At 49.1% G+C, this 20158-nt stretch overlaps 1 protein-coding gene across 1 annotated transcript in view; it reads left to right on the forward strand.

Moving 5' to 3' along the window:
- The window catches only part of LOC142311352 (lysosomal alpha-glucosidase-like), a 153709-nt gene that overhangs the window by 120984 nt on the left and 12567 nt on the right, over positions 1-20158 (forward strand). Inside the window, exons 15-16 of the mRNA XM_075349698.1 lie at positions 12074-12222; positions 12317-12458. Of these exons, the coding sequence (XP_075205813.1) occupies positions 12074-12222; positions 12317-12458 (291 nt within the window). The remainder of the gene's footprint in view (positions 1-12073; positions 12223-12316; positions 12459-20158) is intronic.

Below are 20158 nucleotides of genomic sequence, written 5' to 3' on the forward strand. Positions count from 1 at the left end.
GAACTAATTCTATTTTCTCTAGTCACCCTCCACGACAGCACCACAGGAGAAGTACCAACGAACATATCTTGGGGGGGGGACAACAGCTTGAAGGACCTTATGGCCGAAAGCTAAGTCCTTTTTAGACCGTAAATTCAGTTTTTAGCGTTTTATAAAGGTCTACACTGATCACCATATAGCGGCTCTGCATATCTCCTTGATGGAGGCGTCGGCCTTCTCAGCCCAAGAGACAGACACCGATCTGGTAGAATGAGCTGTGAAGTCTTCCGGAAGAGGTAGAGCTTGGTTTTTGTAAGCTTTGCTGAGTGCTCTAGCTGGCAATTTTGTTCTTGGCAGCTTTGTACATTTATTATGCCCCATGATCTGGACAAAAAGATTATGGTCCTTCCTCACATGATCGGTTCTCTGAAGGTAGTGTAAAATCGCCCTGCGTACATCCAAGGAATGAAATTCCCCTTTATCAGATGGATTTTGATACAAAGATGGTAGTATTATATCTTAGGATCTGTGAAAATCCGATACTAGTTTTGGAATAAATGAGTGGTCCTGATGGAAGATAATCCTGTTGTTCAGGATTTTTAGGTACGGCTGTTTAGTAGTAGTCTGTAATTCACCAACTCGTCTGGCTAACCTAATTGCTACTAGGAATGAAGTTTTCCAGGACAGGGTTCTAGATCTGTTGAGGTGATAGGCTCAAAGGGTTGTTGTGTTAGGCCCTTAAGGAGTATATTCAAGTCCCAGGGAAGGACTAGATAAATTTGTTTGGGTCACAACTGCTTAAGTCATAAACCTAATCCACCAATGGCTTGCTAGATCTTGATTGAAGTATGAGCTACGGGCCGAGATTTGGATCTTGAAGGTTCCAGGTTTACGCCTTTGTCTAGCCATTCTGAAGAAAGTCCAGGATCTGAACCACCTTAGGATGAAATGGATCTGGTAATTCAGGTCCACACCAGAAGGAGAAGGTCTGCCATAGTTTCCCCAAATATGGCGTTAGTAACCGAATTTCGGCTTTTCTGTAGCGTCACAATCCCCTTGTCCGACAGGTCTCTGAATTTTAGGATTTTGGTTTCAGTAGCCATGCCATTAGGCTGAGCTTGTGAACTTTTGGTGGAATAGAGGACCCTGATGACGAAGGTCGAAATTCAGAGGTAGCAGTATAGGTTTATAGCAAGCTCTACTGGTACTGTTCCCGAATCAGCTTCTCCTTGGCCACAATAGGGCCACAGGAATGTGGCAACCCCATACATACAATTTTTTTGTAGCGTCTTTGCCAGCATTGGAATTGGTGGGAAGGCATAGGCTATATTGAACTCCCACAAATGGCAGAGGGCATTCACGGCAAGACACCAATCGATTGGATTTAGAAAGAAAACAACGGTTTACTTTTGCGTTCTGCTGTCTTGCAAGGTGGACTACTTCCGGGTTGCCCCATTACTCCAATAAGTTCTGAAATACTTCTGAGTTTAGAGCCCACTCGTCCAGGTGAACATCTCTTTGACTGAGAGTGCCTGGATGTTTGGAGAGAAATAGAATGTGTTTCTCTGCCCAGCTCAGTATTTTTGTAGACAACATTTTTAGGTTTGTATGACGAGTGCTTCCTTGATGACAAAGGTGTGCCACCATCGTCAGTTGACCGAGTATAACTGTACCTGTTGTCTCTGGATCAGTGCTTCACCCACCGCTTTTAGTTCTCTGTAGTTTGAGGGCCTTAGACTGATCTCGTGCATTCAAGGATATCGGCACCACCATGCCCCCCCCCCCGCTCCTTGCTGGCTGGCGTCTGTGGTTATTGTCACTGGAAAATTCTGATTCCAACAGCCTCTCCTTGGAGGTTTTTACATGGAAATCCACCTTGGGAGAGATGATTTTATTGGTCTAGATAGGAGAAGCTTCCTGTATACAGTAGAGGCGTCGTCCCAGGCTGCTAGGATGGCTGATTGGATTGTTCTTGTATGGAACTGAGCCCAGGCTACTGCTTGAATGTAGGATGTCATGGATCCTAGGACTGACATGGCTGATTTCAATGTTACCGATCTCTGGCTGTGGAGATCAGAAATCTGGATTTGATCTCGATCTGTCTTGTCATTTGCAGTAATGATATTTCTGTCTAAAGCAAGTAGGCTGCCGAGGAAAATCTTCTTCGTAGATGGATTGAGATCAGAGTTTTGTTGGTTCATTATCCATCTCAGTTCCTTCAGTACCATGAGGTTCCTCTGTACATGCTGCTCGAGCGTCGGGGCTGAAGGAACAATTATCAGGAAGTCGTTGAGGCAGGGTACTATACAGATATTTTGTTTGTCTTATGAACGCTACCACCTCTGCCATCAGCTTGGTAAATGCTCAAGACGCAGAAGGTATCCCAAACAGAAGTGTATTGTATAGGTAATGCAGTGTCTGATGTTTGTGCGCAAGTGTAAGAACTTGTTGATTTCAGGTTTATGATGAACCTGTGGGGCTATTTGGATGTCTTACTAGAAACAGTCGAGAGCAATACCTCCGTCCAATTTTTACCTCTGGGATTGGTGATATCACCCCCAAGTTTTGCAGGTCTTGAAGGCCTGATATGAGTAGTTTCTGCTAGCCTTGAGTGGAAGTGTGGGTGATAGGCAGGCGGTGTAGAGGAAAGAAGGTGAATGCTATCTTCATACCGTCTTTGATGGTGTACAGAACCCATTGGTTCCATGAGACCGTTGACCATTGGGGGAAGACTCTCGATAGATGTCCTCCTGCCATGCCAGAGTCATTGCTTATGCTGGCGCTGGGTACGCTCTTGCATTTCCTGGTAGGAAAGGATACTTCTACCTTTTCCTCCCTTGGGGTAGCTCCATCACTATGACTTATCCTTTCCTTTATAATGAGAGGATTGGCCCTGGGGGCATGAAAAAATCTCTTGGGTTTTTGTTCCAGAATTATTTTTTTTAAGTGGCTTTGTCTGGAAGGTTGTCTAGAGCAGGTCCAAAAACATACTTTCCCTGGAAGGGGATGGAGCAAATTTTAATCTTAGACGTTGCATCACCACTCCAAAGTCATAGGGCTCTTCTTGCGGAGTTAGAAAGTAGGGCTAATTTAGCAGCAACATGGACTGATTCAGCCGAGGCATCTACTAGGAACCCTGTGACTTTCTGAAGCAGTGGAGGGGAGGCTAATATGTTTTCAATGAGGGTGTCCCGAGAGAGGTGGTCTTCAAGTCATCCCAGCCACATATATAGGGATCTTGTACACATGTGGAGGCCACATTAGTGTTCCTTAGAACTAACGAGGTTTCCCACGATTTCATGAACAGGCTTTCAATCCTCCTATCCATTGGGTCCCTGAGCTGTGAAAAGGCCTCAAAAGGAAATGCTGTCTTTTTGGTAACTCTAGAGACCTAGACATCCCCTTTAGGAAATTCCCAAGTTCAGTCCGTATCGTCCACAAGTGGGAAAACGGTGCCTAAGCGCCAAGGGAGCGCCTAGGCATCTCACCGGAGCATTCAATTCTGAAGGATTTAGTCCTGGATATTATCAGGAACAAGGAATCCAGCTCTTTTGGCCTTTTCAGGCCGCCAAACATTACCTCCTGCACTGGCTTCGTAGTCTTTTCTACCTTAACCCCCATGGTATCTCGCACAGCTCCCCACAGCTCCTGAGAAGAAGTATCTTTCATTTTCAGGCACTCCTTCTGATTCTGACACACAGTCATAATCCTCACCTAAGGGTCAGGGAGAGAAGTATGGGTCCTCCTCCGAGGCAGAGACCGATACTTTAATGGGGTTTGGCTTCCTTTCTTCGGAGCCGGGCCCGCTGAGTGAAGGGTTTGACAGGCTAGAGAGAAATGTACCTAGCGCACTAGATTTTTGATCTGCTGATAAGGGAAGGATGTTCCTCCCTGACCACCTAATCAGTGTATGGGTGACACAGCTTTTTTCTATGGGAAGACGGGAGTTTCTTAGTGCACATGATACATTTACGGCTAGACGTTTTCTCCTTTTGGGGACAGGATTCTTGTCTCCCAGAAAAAGGAGAGAGAGCCCCAAGGCACTGACCCCTAAAGAGGGGGGTAACATGTACCCATATACATGCGACCCAACTGTCCCTCCGTCACAGTATACTTACTGGATTGGGGGTAGCGCTGGGCTCTACAACACAGAGCGGCGAATATCACCTATTATGCAGTCCTACCTTAGGATGTCTTCAAGCTAGGCACTTACATGTGAGTGTGAAGCCCCAGCGCCATATGGGCGACTCTTCCTCAGACGGTCCAGGTAGTTCTCTCCATGAGAAGGCGAACCCATTGGTGCTGTAGGGGGGCTGAAACAGCGCATGCGTTCCATGGTGGAATGCATATTCCCGGAAGTAAGTCATCGCGGCATGCGTCGGTGACGTCACTTACTGAGCGCCATTGCCACCGCACGCTAGCGTGTTGGCCATGCTCTGCTTTACCTCATGTGAGCCGCAGGGAGAGCAGGCAGGTCCCGAATCCAGGGGACATGGGAGCAGCGATGGAGGAGGGAAGCAGAAAGCTCCAAGCTCAGCTGCCCGGTGGTAAGATCAATTGTTTTCCTTTCCTGCAGTACTCTAGTCACCAGCCACAGGTCCTCTTCGTGCCACAGTAGGGACCGGAAACAGCACTAGAGGGGAGGTGGGGAGGGTTTTTTAACCTCTTTGTGTTTCCTGTCCCAATTAGGGGGTGGAGTTAACTCCTGCGCTGCTATCGTGGAGGGTGACTAGAGAAAATAGAAATTTGAATATTTTGTTTTCCCAATTAACAAAATGCTCAGAGAAAGAACAAAACATCAATTTTTCTAGCTCAGATGACTGTTTCTGAGGCCCCCGAGCACTTTCCCGGGGACCGCAGCACTCGGCCGGCAGCCGTGATTTTGCCAGCTGCCAGCCCTTTAAATCCCAAGAGGCATGATGCGAGGATGTGCACACAGCTGTGTGCGCATACCACGAGGTCCTCACTCTAGCCTGTGCCAACATGCCCAGGGTGTACCTTGTGGGCGGGGTAAGCGCGAGATGCGCTGCCATTCCAAGGAAGAAGACGAGCAGCAGCTTTACCGGCCTTCCTGCTGTACATGCCCCCTGGACCGATACTTTGTGATTCCTCCCCCAGTGCTATGAGCCCACCACCCCCTACGGTGTATGTAGCACCCATGGGGCAAGGGGTTAACTTGTTGCTAGTCGCCAGGCCTGATGATGTCGGGTCTGGGGATGTCACGGGTGGCCCTTGCCTGGCTTCATGGCCCCGAGGCGTACAATAAAAGAGAGACAGAGGGTGATGGAGGTGGGATGGTGGATGGGATGATGGGTGCAGTTGTGGACTTGTCTTGTGATGCCACCTGCTGTACGCATCCAGGAAATTAGCCGCTGCTGCTGTCGCTGTCCTCCGGGGTGGATGGTTATGGCAGCCAAGATGGTTCTGTTCCCACAGGTGGAGCGGGCCCCGGGAAGGATGATGAGGGGAGTCGTGGCCGTTGGCTCCAAAGCTCAGGGCGCCGGGAAGGAGAGGCGGACACGGTCTCTGCGGTTCCAGGTGTTTTACTCACAGATCTTTAGATAACCTAGTTGTCACTCTCGGAGTAATGGTCGCCCCCGTGCTGGGCCCTAGCCAATCCTGAGTAGTTCAAGGTCACCACCGGTGTTCCCACTGGGAGTCCTTTTTGGTCAGGGTCCCTCCAATCCCGGCGTATGTGGAGTGTGGAATGGGTTGTGGGTGTTTCCTGCACCCTCCGCAGACCCTGGAATCCGGTGTAGCTGTAGAGAACCCGGGCTGAGCTATCTGCTCCAAGCCGCAGGTCTTTTGGCGCTCCCAGAAGTGTGAGGTAAAGAAGAGTGGACCAAAGTCCTGATTGTGCTCCTCACCCTAAGCTGTGCCTGGGGCAATCTGACTATGTGTGAAGATGCTCTTTCCCTTTTCCCCAAGTGGTGCCCGCCCCCCCAGGTGGTTGTCCCAGTAACCGGGAAAGTCCCATGTCTTGCGATGGCCACCCCCCTATTTATCCGAGGCTAAGCCCTCGGTGGGAAAGCACCTAACTGTGTGTGGTGTGTAAATGTGAGAAACACCAGCGATTAACCGCTCCTTACCCAGTATAAGTACCGTACCTTAATTGAGGCGCAGTAACTTGTGGCAACTGAAGGCTCAGGGGCACCACGTGTATCTCCCAGTGCTGTGTGCCACCCAAAGTACTGTGTAACCTCCACTGTTGTCTGTGCACCTCCAATTCTGTCCGTGCCCCCCCAGTGCTGACCAAGCCTCTCCAACGCTGTCCATGCCCCCCTGGTAATGTTTAGGCTCCCCCAATCCTGTCTGTGACCCCCCAGTCCTGTCCATGCCCCCATAGTACTGTCTACACCACCGACATTGCTGTCCATGTCCCCCAGAACTGTTCGTGGCCCCCAAGTGCTCTGTTCCCACCTCAGTGCTGTCTGCCCCCCTCAGTGCTGTGTGCCACCCCATTCCTATGTATTACCACTGTTGTCCATGCCCCTTAGTGCCGTCCGTGCCCCGCAGTGCTGTCCGTGCCCACTTGGTGATGTCTATGCTCCCCCAGTCCTGTCCATGCCCCCCTAGTACTGTTCGTGCCACTGCTAGTGCTGTCCTTGTCCCCCAGTTCTGTCTGTGTCCCCCCCTAGTCCTGTCCTTGCTGTTCGTACCACTCAGTGCTGTCTGTGCTCCCCCAGTGCTGTCCCTTCCACCCAGTGATGTATGTGCCTCAGCCCCTCTTGTAATGTATATGTCCCCAGCGTCTCCTGTGATGTATATGCCCTAGTGTCTCTTGTGATGTATATGCCCCAGCATCTTCTGTGATGTTTATACCCAGCCACTCCTGTGATGTATGTGCCCCCAGAGTCTCCTATGATGTATATGCCTGGAAACCTGTAAAAACAGTTATGAGAAGCAACGTTATCAATTCAATATCACCTAACAGCACAGCCGCAGCTAAGAGAAGCAGCTCCAGTCACCACAGTAGGGGTGTAGGGGTGAGTTAATTACCTGTTTGATCAAATATAGCAGGGTAATTTTCACATTGATAATTTTGTGCGGCCCCCGAAGGTTGGTAGAAAATTCCAAATGACCCCCACAGTAAAACGATTCCCCACCCCTGTTCTAGGTAGACTTGACACAGTTTTTGAAGGAACTCGTCAGGAAGGCTGTTCCATTTACTTCTATCTACTTTTTTGCAAATTCTTTTCTAACCTAGCTTAAATCTTATAGATAGAGAAACATATGTTTTAGACATATTGAAACATACTGATACTCATATGTTTCACTATGTCTCCCACTGAGAATAATGAAGAAAAAAAAAATATTCTTTTTTGGGGGGCCAAAAATAAACAAAACGGATTTAAGTACATTTTCTTTAACATCCAAAAAAAACACAATAAGATGTAAACCTAACAAATCCTGCACATTTTTTTTCTACATCTTGTCCACTTTAGCTTCTTGCTCTCGTATAGAGTGGGTACGGAAAGTATTCAGACACCTTTAAATTTTTCACTCTTTCTTTCATTGCAGCTATTTGGTTTAATTAAAAAAAAAGTTGTTTTTTTTTTCATTAATGTACAGTTTGCATCCCACCTTGACAGAAAGAAACAGAAATGTAGACATTTTTGCAAATTTATTAAACAAGAAAAACTAAAATATCACATGGTCATAAGTATTCAGACCCTTTGCTCAGTATTGAGTAGAAGCACCCTTTTGAGCTAGTACAGCCATAAGCCTTCTTGGGAATGATGCAACAAGTTTTCACACCTGGATTTGGAGATCCTCTGCCATTCTTCCTTGCAGATCTTCTCCAGTTCCATCAGGTTGGATGGTGAACATTGGTGGACAACGATTTTCAGGTCTCTCCAGAGATGCTCAATTGGGTTTAGGTCAGGGCTCTGGCTGAGCCAGTCAAGAATGGTCACAGAGTTGTTCTGAAGCCAGTCCTTTGTTATTTTAGCTGTGTGCTTAGGGTCATTGTCTTGTTGGAAGGTGAACCTTCGTCCAAGTCTGAGGTCCAGAGAACTCTGGAAGAAGTTTTCTTCCAGGATATCTCTGTACTTGGCTGCATTCATCTGTCCTTCAATTGCAACCAGTTGTCCTGTCCCTGCAGCTGAAAAACACCTCCATGTTTCACTGTTGGGATTGTATTGGGCAGGTCATGAGCAGTGCCTGGTTTTCTCCACACATACCGCTTAGAATTATCACCAAAAAGTTCTATTTTTGTCTCATCAGACCAGAAAATCTTATTTCTCATAGTCTGAGAGTCCTTCATGTGTTTTTTTGCAAACTCTATGCAGGCTTTCATATGTCTTGTACTGAGGAGAGGCTTCCGTCAGGCCACTCTGCCATAAAGGTCCGACTGGTGGAGGGCTGCAGTGATAGTTGACTTTGTGAAACTTTCTCCCATCTCCCTACTGCATCTCTGAAGCTCAGCCACTGTGATCTTGGGGTTCTTCTTTACCTCTCTCACCAAGGCTATTCTCCCGCAATTGTTCAGTTTGGCTGGATAACCAGGTCTAGGAAGAGTTCTGGAGGTCCAAAACTTCTTCCACTTAAGGATTACGGAGGCCACTGTGTTCTTAGGAACCTTGAGAGCTGCAGAAATTCTTTTGTAACCTTGGCCAGATCTGTGTCTTGCCACAATTCTGTCTCTGAGCTCCTTTGGCAGTTCCTTTTGACCTCATGATTCTCATTTGCTCTGACATGAACTGTGAGCTGTGAGGTCTTATATAGATAGTTATGTCGCTTTCCAAATCAAGTCCTATCAGTTTAATTAAACACAGCTGGACTCTAATGAAGGAGTAGAACCATCTCAAGGAAGATCACAAGGAAATGGACAGCATGTGACTTAAATATGAGTGTCTGAGCAAAGGGTCTGAATACATATGACCATGTGATATTTCAGTTTTTCTTGTTTAATAAATTTGCAAATAATTCTACATTTCTGTTAAGATGGGGTGCAGAGTGTACATTAATGAGAAAAAAAATGAACTTTTTTGAATTTACCAAATAGCTGCAATGAAACAAAGAGTGAAAAGTTTGAAGGGGTCTGAATAAAGCTAGAAAAAGGCCTATTGCTCTTCATAAATCAGGAGTGCCAGATAAGTGGCAGGCACCTTTTTGTGCGCCGCACCGCAAATCCTAGTACAGTCCTTGAATTATGGCATAGCAAACTCACAGCGACATCACACAGCGGCCCGCCAATAGAAGCGGAGGGGCGGAGATCAGCCGCATAAACGACACGCCCACCTCATTGCTGGAGGGCGCAGGAACGCTGTTGTTCGTCGTCCCGGGGTGTCATACGTAGCGATGTGTGCTGCCTCAGGAACGACAAACAACCTGCATCTAGCATCAGCAACGATATTTTGAAAATGAACGACGTATCAACGATTAGGTGAGTATTTTTGATCGTTAATGGTCGCTCCTAGGTGTCACTAGCAACGACGTCGCTAACAAGGCCGGATGTACGTTATGAATTCCGTGACCCCAGCGATATCTCGTTAGTGATGTCACTATGTGTAACGGGGCCTTAAGGGTATGTTCACATGACTTAACTTTCAGGGCTCACTCACACAAGTGTATAATATAGCTGAGTTTTATCCGATGATTTGTTTGATAGCACACAGCCCAATGTTATGTAATGGGCAGTGCCAACTTGCACTTTCTTGGCAGTAGAAAAAAATCCTTGCAATCTGCGATTGGCTACGTATATCGGACAGCACGTACCCATTCAAGTCTACAGGTACATTCGCAACATCGGACTGCACTCAGATGTCATCCGAGTGCAGTCCGATATATGCCGGTACTGAGATTAGAGAAGATGGAAAAATTAACTTCACCATCTTCTCATCATCTATGCTCCAATTATCGCATGTTAGAGAGTCGTATCATGGTAAACTGCCCCTCAACTTAAACTTGGATCAGAGTTTGAGTTGCATTTCACTTAAATAATCTGACAGATTTTCTTGCATGAGAGAATTTACGCCCATGTGAGCGAACCTTCAGTCAGAGTCCATCTGGAACCCGCTTCCAAAAGCGACGCAACACCTCTAAAAATTAACATAATGCATAGCAATGCAAAAAGCAACATTACTGTTTACATGCCCCATCTTTTTTTACTTCTTTTGACCAATTCTAGATTTGGAGAAGAAACAGCATCTTTATTCTCTTTATTGTTGAAACTATAAAGGAAAGATGCCTCCAAAATCATCAGCAAAGATGCATAAAGGGGTGGTTCACTACTCAGCATTGGTGGCCATATTACTGTAAAGCTCATAGTGAAGGCTTTTGTCAAATAAAATGTGTAGTACATTCTGCCTGTGAGCGGTACTATTGCGGTTTGCTCATCCCCATCAGGTAACCCCCGGGCTCTGTAACCTCAGAGATCCGTTGATGTCACGTTAACTTCCAGTTGACCTGACATCAGCAATGCTGGCCCCAGTTTCTGTGAGTGACTGGGCTGTGGGCGGAGTTTCACTCGTTACAGCCCAGCATCACAGCCAAGCATCATCCTACTTGTGGTGCTCTGCAGCGAAGGAAGAGAGCGCTTCATGCTGGCCTATGACAAGCAGTGAAGCGCTGCCCACAGCCCAGTCACTCAGAGACTGGGGCTGGATTTTGTGACATCGGGTCAACTGGAAGTTGATGTGACATCACCGGATCTCAGAGGTCACAGAGCCCAGGGGGCACATGATGGGGATGAGTGGACCGCAGTAGCATACGTTTAATCAATGGGGGCCTATGGGCACATTACAATATGCATTGGTAAAAGCTCCTGTTGATTACTGTATGTGCATCGAACCTAAAAATACAAAAATAAAGCATGCTGATTGTCGTGGGCGGAGGGGCGCGCTCACCACGCTCGGGTCCGGGGCTTCTGCTGCTGCTGCTTGGTGGCTCGAGCGGTGGGCCGGACCCGGGGACTCGAGCAGCGCTCCTCACCTGTGAGTGAAAAGGGATGGTTTGTTTGGGGAGATAGTTTGTGACGCCACCCACGGGACGTGGTGATGATGGCACCACCGCTGCTGATGACAGGGATCCCGGGAGCGATGGTAGGGAGCAGCTAGGGTGTTGTCCCCTCCGTGGGTAGGGGTTGATGTTCCCGGGGCCCGGAGATGATGCGGGGAGGCTGGATAGCTGGGATGCAGGGTTGCAGGGGCAGCGCGGCATGGTGCTGGATGGCGCTGTTGTACTCACTCAGACAGAAAGTCACAAAATCTCTGGTAAACCAAACGGCCGGATGGACGGGTCCCGCAGCCAGCTGCAGTGTCTTTGCTCTTCCCGAACAGGTGATGGTGGCTGTCTTTCCCTGCACCTGTGTAGAATGTGTCGACTCCGATGGTTTCCAAACGGTAGTCCGCTCCCCGGCGTATAGGTACTGTTGGAGCCCTCTTGCCCGCAGGCGCTGGCCCTTGGATCTCTAGCCTGTGGCGGTGGCTGTGTATCCTCCCAGTGTGGACTGTTGCCTTCTAGCGGGACTTGGGTGTTAGGAAACCCCTGGGGTTCCGGTCACTCTCAGATTTGACCATTGTCGGCGGCTCCAAGCTTGGTCGGGGTCCGATGGCCCTGCCTGTGTGCTTAACTTCACTCCGCTCCCCGGTTCGGTACCGGTGGGCCACCGCCCAACCCCGGTCCTACGGTTCCGCAGAGATCCGCTAACTCCTGCAGACGGCCACCACCGTCTGCCGACCTTGCTGTCAGTGCCTGGGCTCCTACCCAGGCACATGCAGACGTTTTACTCCTCTCACTTCCACCTCCAAAACTCATCTGACTCCTTTTCCCGCCTCCAGGCCTGTGAACTCCTCGGTGGGCAGGGCCAACCGCCTGGCTCCACCCACCTGGTGTGGACATCAGCCCCTGGAGGGAGGCAACAAGGGTTTTTGGTTGACTTGTGTAACTATCCAGGGGAGGGGGTGTGTGTGGTGTTATGTCTGTGACTACCTGGCTAGTCCAGGGCGTCACACTGATTCTTAATGCAAAAAAATGGAGGACAAAAGGACACTGATGTACTCAGTTTTTGCGCTATTACTCAGTAGTTCTTGGTAATTAGTACATTGGTATCATACTGTACATAACATTCCTCTTATTTGTGCATTTTCAGTCACAGGAGCCATATGTATATAGCAAAGAATCCCAAAAAGCCATCAGGAGAGCTGTGCTAAGGCGTTATAGGTTGCTCCCCTATTTATACACATTATTCCACAAGGCTCATACTTTAGGAGATACAGTGGCGAGAGCTCTTTTTATGGAGTAAGTATATTTACATTTTCGGGATTTTTGATTTTTTCTTATACTGAGTGAAAAGTGATATACTGTACATTAATGATCGCTATTTCCTCACTAGGTTTCCCACTGATAGAAATACCTGGACAATTGATCGCCAGTTTCTTTGGGGAGAAGCATTATATATCACTCCTGTCTTGGAAAAGGGGAAAACTGACGTAAAAGGATATTTTCCTGCTGGGGTGTGGTATAATCTGGTAACGGTATGTATTTTAGTTGTTTAACAATTTTGGACTTCATATTTTTGTAAAGTATCACCAAGCCAGATAAAATGATGTGTCATAAATAAAAATGTTTCAAAAGGAAAGTCATTCTTTAAACTAGGTTTGTAAATGAATAAAATCTGTGTAGGTCCGCTCCAGAATCCATGATATGTGCATTAATTGTGGATAACTTAGCACCTATTTGTTAGACATTGCAAGCTGGTAAAATGTGTCACCACTAGAGATGAGCAGACTCGTGGATGTTTAGGTATGCCGGGTTCAGCCGGACTTGGAAAAAAAAGTTTGGTTTGGGAACCAGATTTGACCAGAACTTGACCCTGGACGCTGAACCCCATACAAATCAATGGAAACCCAAACTTGTGTGCTGTAAAATAGTCGTAGTATGGACTAGGGGGCTGCAAAAATGGGGTAAGAGCAAGACAGTTATACATACTGTGTTTCCTGGAAGATAACACAGCATTAAGACTCTTTTCTGGCCCGCTATATTACTATTTACTGTTTTCCCCACCCGCCCATCCTCTGTGCCAGTGTCTCTGACTGGTTGTATACAAAATGGAGTAGAGAAGGGGTTAACGCCACGCATCAGCCAAAGGAAGATGTAGAAATTTTGATGATGATTAAACTTTCTTTTTATTCCATAGGTCTACGCGTTTCGAGGTGAAAACCTCTTCCTCAGGACCAGTACATCAACAAAAAGCATAGCATAGATGAAGATGACAGATATCTATATATATAATTGCCTTATTCTGTCTGTCTGTCTGTCTGTCTGTCTGTCTATCTGTCTGTCTGTCTGTCTGTCATGCTCCAAAATTGTGTCCTTACGGTGACACAAAGCTGATTGGCCGCTGGGCTCGCCATGGCCCCGCCCCCCCACACGGATTGGCCTCTCGCCTCGGCTCTCTGCAGGCCCCGCCCCCCTCACGCAATGCACGGTCGCTCTTGCCCAACTGACACGTAGCTCCGACTCCCAGGTGAGTACACACACACACATCAGATCACACTCACTCTCACACACACCTCACACATCACATCCACACACTCACAACATCCTGGGATATCGCTTGCTTCTACACCGGCTCCGTCACGATCCCAGCAGCGCCAGACATAACCTTGCGATGCTGGGATCTTCACGGAGCCCGTGAACGCTGTTAACCATTATACACATCGGGTAACTAAGGTCCCTTGGTTACCCGATGTGTATCATAGTTAACAGTGTACACCGGCTCACACTCACTCTCACACACACCTCACACATACATCACATCGCATCCACACACTCACAGCATCCGGCGATATCGCTTGCTTCTCGGCCTCGATACTGTGCTGTTGTGACCTTCCAGGACCTGTCGGAGGATCACATGGCCAGAAGCATGTGGTATCTCCGGATGTTGTGAGTATGAGCGCGTATGTGCAATATCGTCAATGTGTGTGTGCGTGAGTGTATGCGATCGGGTGTGTGTGGGTGTGTGTGAGTGTATGCGATCGGGTGTGTGAGTGTCGGCAGAGGAGCATGGCGTGCTGGAGGAGGCTGGGAGGAGAGAGGCTGATCCTGGGGAAGGCTGGGATGGAGAGGCTGATGCTGGGGACAGAGAGGCAGATGCTGGGATGAGAGAGGCTGATGCTGGGGACAGAGAGGCTGATGCTGCGGACAGAGAGGCTGATGCTGGGGACAGAGAGGCTGATGCTGGGATGAGAGAGGCTGATGCTGGGGACAGAGAGGCTGATGCTGGGGACAAAGAGGCTGATGCTGGGGACAGAGAGGCTGATGCTGGGGACAGAGAGGCTGATGCTGCGGGGAGAGAGGCTGATGCTGGGAGGAGAGAGGCTGATGCTGCGGGCAGAGATGCTGATGCTGCGGGTAGAGAGGCTGATGCTGGCGCAGCATGGCGGATGGAGCACGTTTGGGAGTGCGCAGCATGGCGGATGGAGCACGTTTGGGAGTGCGCAGCATGGCGGATGGAGCACGTTTGGGAGTGCGCAGCATGGCGGATGGAGCACGTTTGGATGGAGCACGTTTGGGAGTGCGCAGCATGGCGGATGGAGCACGTTTGGGAGTGCGCAGCATGGCGGATGGAGCACGTTTGGGAGTGCGCAGCATGGGGGATGCAGCACGATGGGGAGTGCGGAGTATGGCGGATGGAGCACGTTTGGGAGTGCGCAGCATGGCGGATGGACCACGTTTGGGAGTGCGCAGCATGGCGGATGGAGCACGTTTGGGAGTGCGCAGCATGGGAGATGGAGCACGATGGGGGGTGCGCAGCATAGGGGATGGAGCACGATGGGGAGTGCGCTGCATGGGGGATGGAGCACGATGGGGAGTGCGGAGTATGGCGGATGGCGCACATTTGGGAGTGCGCAGCATGGTGGATGGAGCACGTTTGGGAGTGCGCAGCATGGCGGATGGAGCACGTTTGGGAGTGCGCAGCATGGGAGATGGAGCACGATGGGGAGTGCGCAGCATGGCGGATGGAGCACGTTTGGGAGTGCGCAGCATGGGGGATGGAGCACGATGGGGAGTGCGCAGCATGGCGGATGGAGCACGTTTGGGAGTGCGCAGCATGGCGGATGGAGCACGTTTGGGAGTGCGCAGCATGGCGGATGGAGCACGTTTGGGAGTGCGCAGCATGGGGGATGCAGCACGATGGGGAGTGCGGAGTATGGCGGATGGAGCATGTTTGGGAGTGCGCAGCATGGCGGATGGACCACGTTTGGGAGTGCGCAGCATGGCGGATGGAGCACGTTTGGGAGTGCGCAGCATGGGAGATGGAGCATGATGGGGGTGCGCAGCATAGGGGATAGAGCACAATGGGGAGTGCGCTGCATGGGGGATGGAGCACGATGGGGAGTGCGGAGTATGGCGGATGGAGCACATTTGGGAGTGCGCAGCATGGTGGATGGAGCACGTTTGGGAGTACGCAGCATGGCGGATGGAGCACGTTTGGGAGTGCGCAGCATGGGAGATGGAGCACGATGGGGAGTGCGCAGCGTGGCGGATGGAGCACGTTTGGGAGTGCGCAGCATGGGGGATGGAGCATGATGGGGAGTGCGCAGCATGGCGGATGGAGCACGTTTGGGAGTGCGCAGCATGGCGGATGGAGCACGTTTGGGAGTGCGCAGCATGGCGGATGGAGCACGTTTGGGAGTGCGCAGGATGGGAGATGTAGCACGATGGGGGGTGCGCAGCATAGGGGATGGAGCACGATGGGGAGTGCACACCTCCCCCCAACACACACACACACGCGCGCGCGCACTGCACAACACACCACACACACACACTGGGAACCACAAACAACTGCCCTACACAGACACCCACACACAGACAACGCTGCACACACAAATATACGCACATACCGCACAACACACACATTGCACAAAACATACCTCTCCCCAAAACACACCACACACACACAAACCGCGCAACACACACACACAACGCTACAGACACACAGCGCTCCACAAACAACGCAACACACAACACAACACCGCTCTCACCCCCCGCCACACCCAGACAACACCCAGAACATGTAGCCCTACACAAACACTTGGTAACTACACACAACAACATCTATATATATATATATATATATATAACAAAAATCATACATGAACTACACAATACGTAAATTCTAGAATACCCGATGCGTAGAATCGGGCCACCTTCTAGTATATATATATATATATATATATATATATACACACACACATATACACACATCTGGTGAGACAAGAGGACCGCCTACTGAAAGAGAAAAAATCAGCGGGCAGTCCTTCAATCTGCATGAGCAAAATCTCAATTATCTATCAAATTTACATACACTTTACATTAACATATGATTATACAAAATAAAGCTTATATGCGATTATAAAATAAAAAATTGAAGAATGTGTAAAGAAAACAATGAAGAAAAATAAAAACACGTGCGTATGTGTTAGAAATGACTAGAACCTTTTGACGGGTGGTAAGAATCCATTAAACCTCAAGCCTTCGTTTTAGTGATGATTGCTATCACTGATTTTGTGAGAAGATACAAGAACAAAGAAAGAAGAACCAAGAAAAAGACCAAAAAAGAAAAAATATATATATGACAGCTAGCAGACTTAATGATTAAGTCTCCAGAACGTGATTTGAACACCCGAAGTGAACAGAAACTTAAACGGGGTATATACCCTCTGAGTGATGACGAGCGCCGCATAAACAGTTCAATTAAATGTGTTGGGTGATGTGCATATGACGTGTAAAAGCATAAATAGTTTTCTATAAAAATGTGCACTACCAAATAGTAAAATGGAGACCGTATGTACCAGAGCGTGTACCAAATTCAATTAAAATGATCCAAAAGATCATTAAAAACAATATTAATATACGCGAAGACCGGAAAAAATATTATAGTTAAAAATTAACAACATTAAAAATCTTTATTAAAAGGAAAACTTTATAATAAAATTTTGGTGAAAAATGGTGTCACAGGATTAATAAATCCATAGGGGAAGAAAATAGCAATAAATTGCAAAGTCTGTATTGTATTAAAAGCTCAGGAGCGGGAACTACAACAGAGCGCGTGGGAAAAAGAGAGAGTGCGCATGTCCCGCAGGGTGACTCAAGTGCAACTTCCACTGAGCTCAGACCGTGGGAGAAAAATGCAAGTACGCATGCCTCACAAGGTAAAGCAGTGCACGCATTCAATTAGTAGTCTCTAGAGGGCTACAGGAGATGGTAAAAATCCATCAATAGTCACAATATAACAGTATGTTAAATATTTTCTAGAACTACACAGTCAATGTTGAAAGAACGAGATGATGATTAGTATTATCCATAAAAACAGACCAAAAGCATGGGGAATCAATAATACTAGTAGAAGATTCTATTATATTTTTAAAATCTAAAAAAAAAAAATATATATATATATATATATATATATATATATAAATTCAATAAAATAAATCAGTCACTTCATTTAGACCCATAGGTTTCAATGTGTTCAGCTTATCAATCCAAAAAGTTTGCTCAGCATTTCAAGTCTATTTGGGATATTAGTCGGAATCTGTTCAATGGGAGTAATAGTGAAACAAACATTTCTCTCATGTGCAACCGTACAATGATGGGAGAGTCCATGAAGAAGGAAGCCCTTTTTAATATTGTGTCTGTGTGAATTCAATCGATTGTGTAGTGCCTGTATCGTCCTTCCCACATATTGTTTCCCACATGGGCAATCAATCAAATATACCACAAAGTCCGATTGACATGTCATATGTCCCTTTTTGGAAAAGAGTTCTGGCTCTCCAGTAGGGCCAAAACTCTTCCTCCTGAATTTTATATATTATTTTTAATTAATATATTTATATTTATATTTTAAAAATCTATATATATAATTGCCTTATTCTGTCTGTCTGTCTGTCTGTCTGTCTATCTGTCTGTCTATCTGTCTGTCTATCTGTCTGTCTGTCATGCTCCGAAATTGTGTCCTTACGGTGACACAAAGCTGATTGGCCGCTGGGCTCGCCATGGCCCCGCCCCCCACACGGATTGGCCTCTCGCCCCGGCTCTCTGCAGGCCCCGCCCCCCTCACGCAATGCACGCTCGCTCTGGCCCAACTGACACGGAGCCCCGATTCCCAGGTGAGTACACACACACACATCAGATCACACTCACTCTCACACTCACTCTCACACACACCTCACACATCACAACATGCTGGGATATCGCTTGCTTCTACACCGGCTCCGTCAGGATCCCAGCAGCGCCACACATAACCTTGCGATGCTGGGATCTTCACGGAGGCCGTGAAAGCTGGTAACCATTATACACATCGGGTAACTAAGGTCCCTTAGTTACCCGATGTGTATCATAGTTACCAGTGTACACCGGCTCACACTCACTCTCACACACACCTCACACACACATCACATCGCATCCACACATCAAGGTCCTGCAGCGGCGGAAAATACAGACACATAACAGCACACACATAACAGCACACACATAACAGCACACACATAACAGCACACACATAACAGCACACACATACACACACACAAATCAGATCACACTCACTCACACACACACATCACATCGCATCCACATACTCACAACATCCTGGGATATCGCTTGCTTCTCGGCCTCGATACTGTGCTGTTGTGATCTTCCAGGACCTGCCGGAGGATCACATGGCCAGAAGCATGTGATATCCCCGGATGTTGTGAGTATAAGCGCGTATGTGCGATATCGTCAGTGTCTGTGTGTGTGAGTGGATGCGATCGGGTGTGTGTGAGTGGATGCGATCGGGTGTGTGTGAGTGGATGCGATCGGGTGTGTGTGAGTGGATGCGATCGGGTGTGTGTGAGTGGATGCGATCGGGTGTGTGTGAGTGGATGCGATCGGGTGTGTGTGAGTGGATGCGATCGGGTGTGTGAGTGTCGGCAGAGGAGCACGGCGTGCTGGAGGAGGCTGGGAGCAGAGAGGCTGATCATGGGGAAGGCTGGGAGGAGAGAGGCTGATGCTGGGGGAGGCTGGGAGGGGGAGGCTGGGACGAGGGAGGCTGATGCTGGTGGAGGCTGATGCTTGGGGAGGCTGATGCTGGGGGAGGCTGGAAGGAGAGAGGCTAATGCTGGTGGAGGCTGATGCTTGGGGAGGCTGATGCTGGGGGAGACTGGGAGGGGAAGGCTGATGCTGAGGGAGGCTGGGAGGAAGGAGGCTGGGAGGAGAGAGGCTGATCCTGGGGAAGGCTGGGAACGGGAGGCTGATGCTGAGGGAGGCTGGAAGGAGAGAGGCTGATGCTGGGGGAGGCTGGAAGGAGAGAGGCTGATGCTGGTGGAGGCTGATGCTTGGGGAGGCTGATGCTGGGGGAGACTGGGAGCGGAAGGCTGATGCTGAGGGAGGCTGGGAGAGGGAGGCTGGGAGGAAGGAGGCTGGGAGGAGAGAGGCTGATCCTGGGGAAGGCTGGGAAGGGGAGGCTGATGCTGGGGGAGGCTGGAAGGAGAGAGGCTGGAAGGAGAGAGGCTGATGCTGGTGGAGGCTGATGCATGGGGAGGCTGATGCTGGGGGAGACTGGGAGCAGAAGGCTGATGCTGAGGGAGGCTGGGAGGAAGGAGGCTGGGAGGAAGGAGGCTGGGAGGAGAGAGGCTGATCCTGGGGAAGGCTGGGAAGGGGAGGCTGATGCTGAGGGAAGCTGGAAGAAGAGAGGCTGATGCTGGGGGAGGCTGGAAGGAGAGAGGCTGAGGCTGGGAGGAGAGAGGCTGATGCTGGGGAAGGCTGATGCTGAGGGAGGCTGGGAGGGGAAAGCTGATGCTGGGGAAGGCTGGGAGGACGGAGGCTGGGAGGAGAGAGGCTGATCCTGGGGAAGGCTGGGAGAGGGAGGCTGATGCTGGAGGAGGCTGGAAGGAGAGAGGCTGATGCTGGCGGAGGCTGATGCTGGGGAGGCTGGGAGAGGGAGGCTGATGCTGAGGGAGGCTGGGAGGAGGGAGGCTGGGAGAGGTAGGCTGAGAGAAGAGAGGCTGATGCACACACACACACACACACACGCGCGCACTGCACAACACACCACACACACACACACACACACTGGGAACCACAAACAACTGCCCTACACAGACACCCACACACACAGACAACGCTGCACACACACAACACCCAACACACAAACACCGCGGCACACACAAATATACGCACATACCGCACAACA

Source organism: Anomaloglossus baeobatrachus, chromosome 5, assembly GCF_048569485.1.
Source record: "Anomaloglossus baeobatrachus isolate aAnoBae1 chromosome 5, aAnoBae1.hap1, whole genome shotgun sequence".
In the NCBI taxonomy this organism is placed as follows: Eukaryota; Metazoa; Chordata; class Amphibia; order Anura; family Aromobatidae; genus Anomaloglossus; species Anomaloglossus baeobatrachus.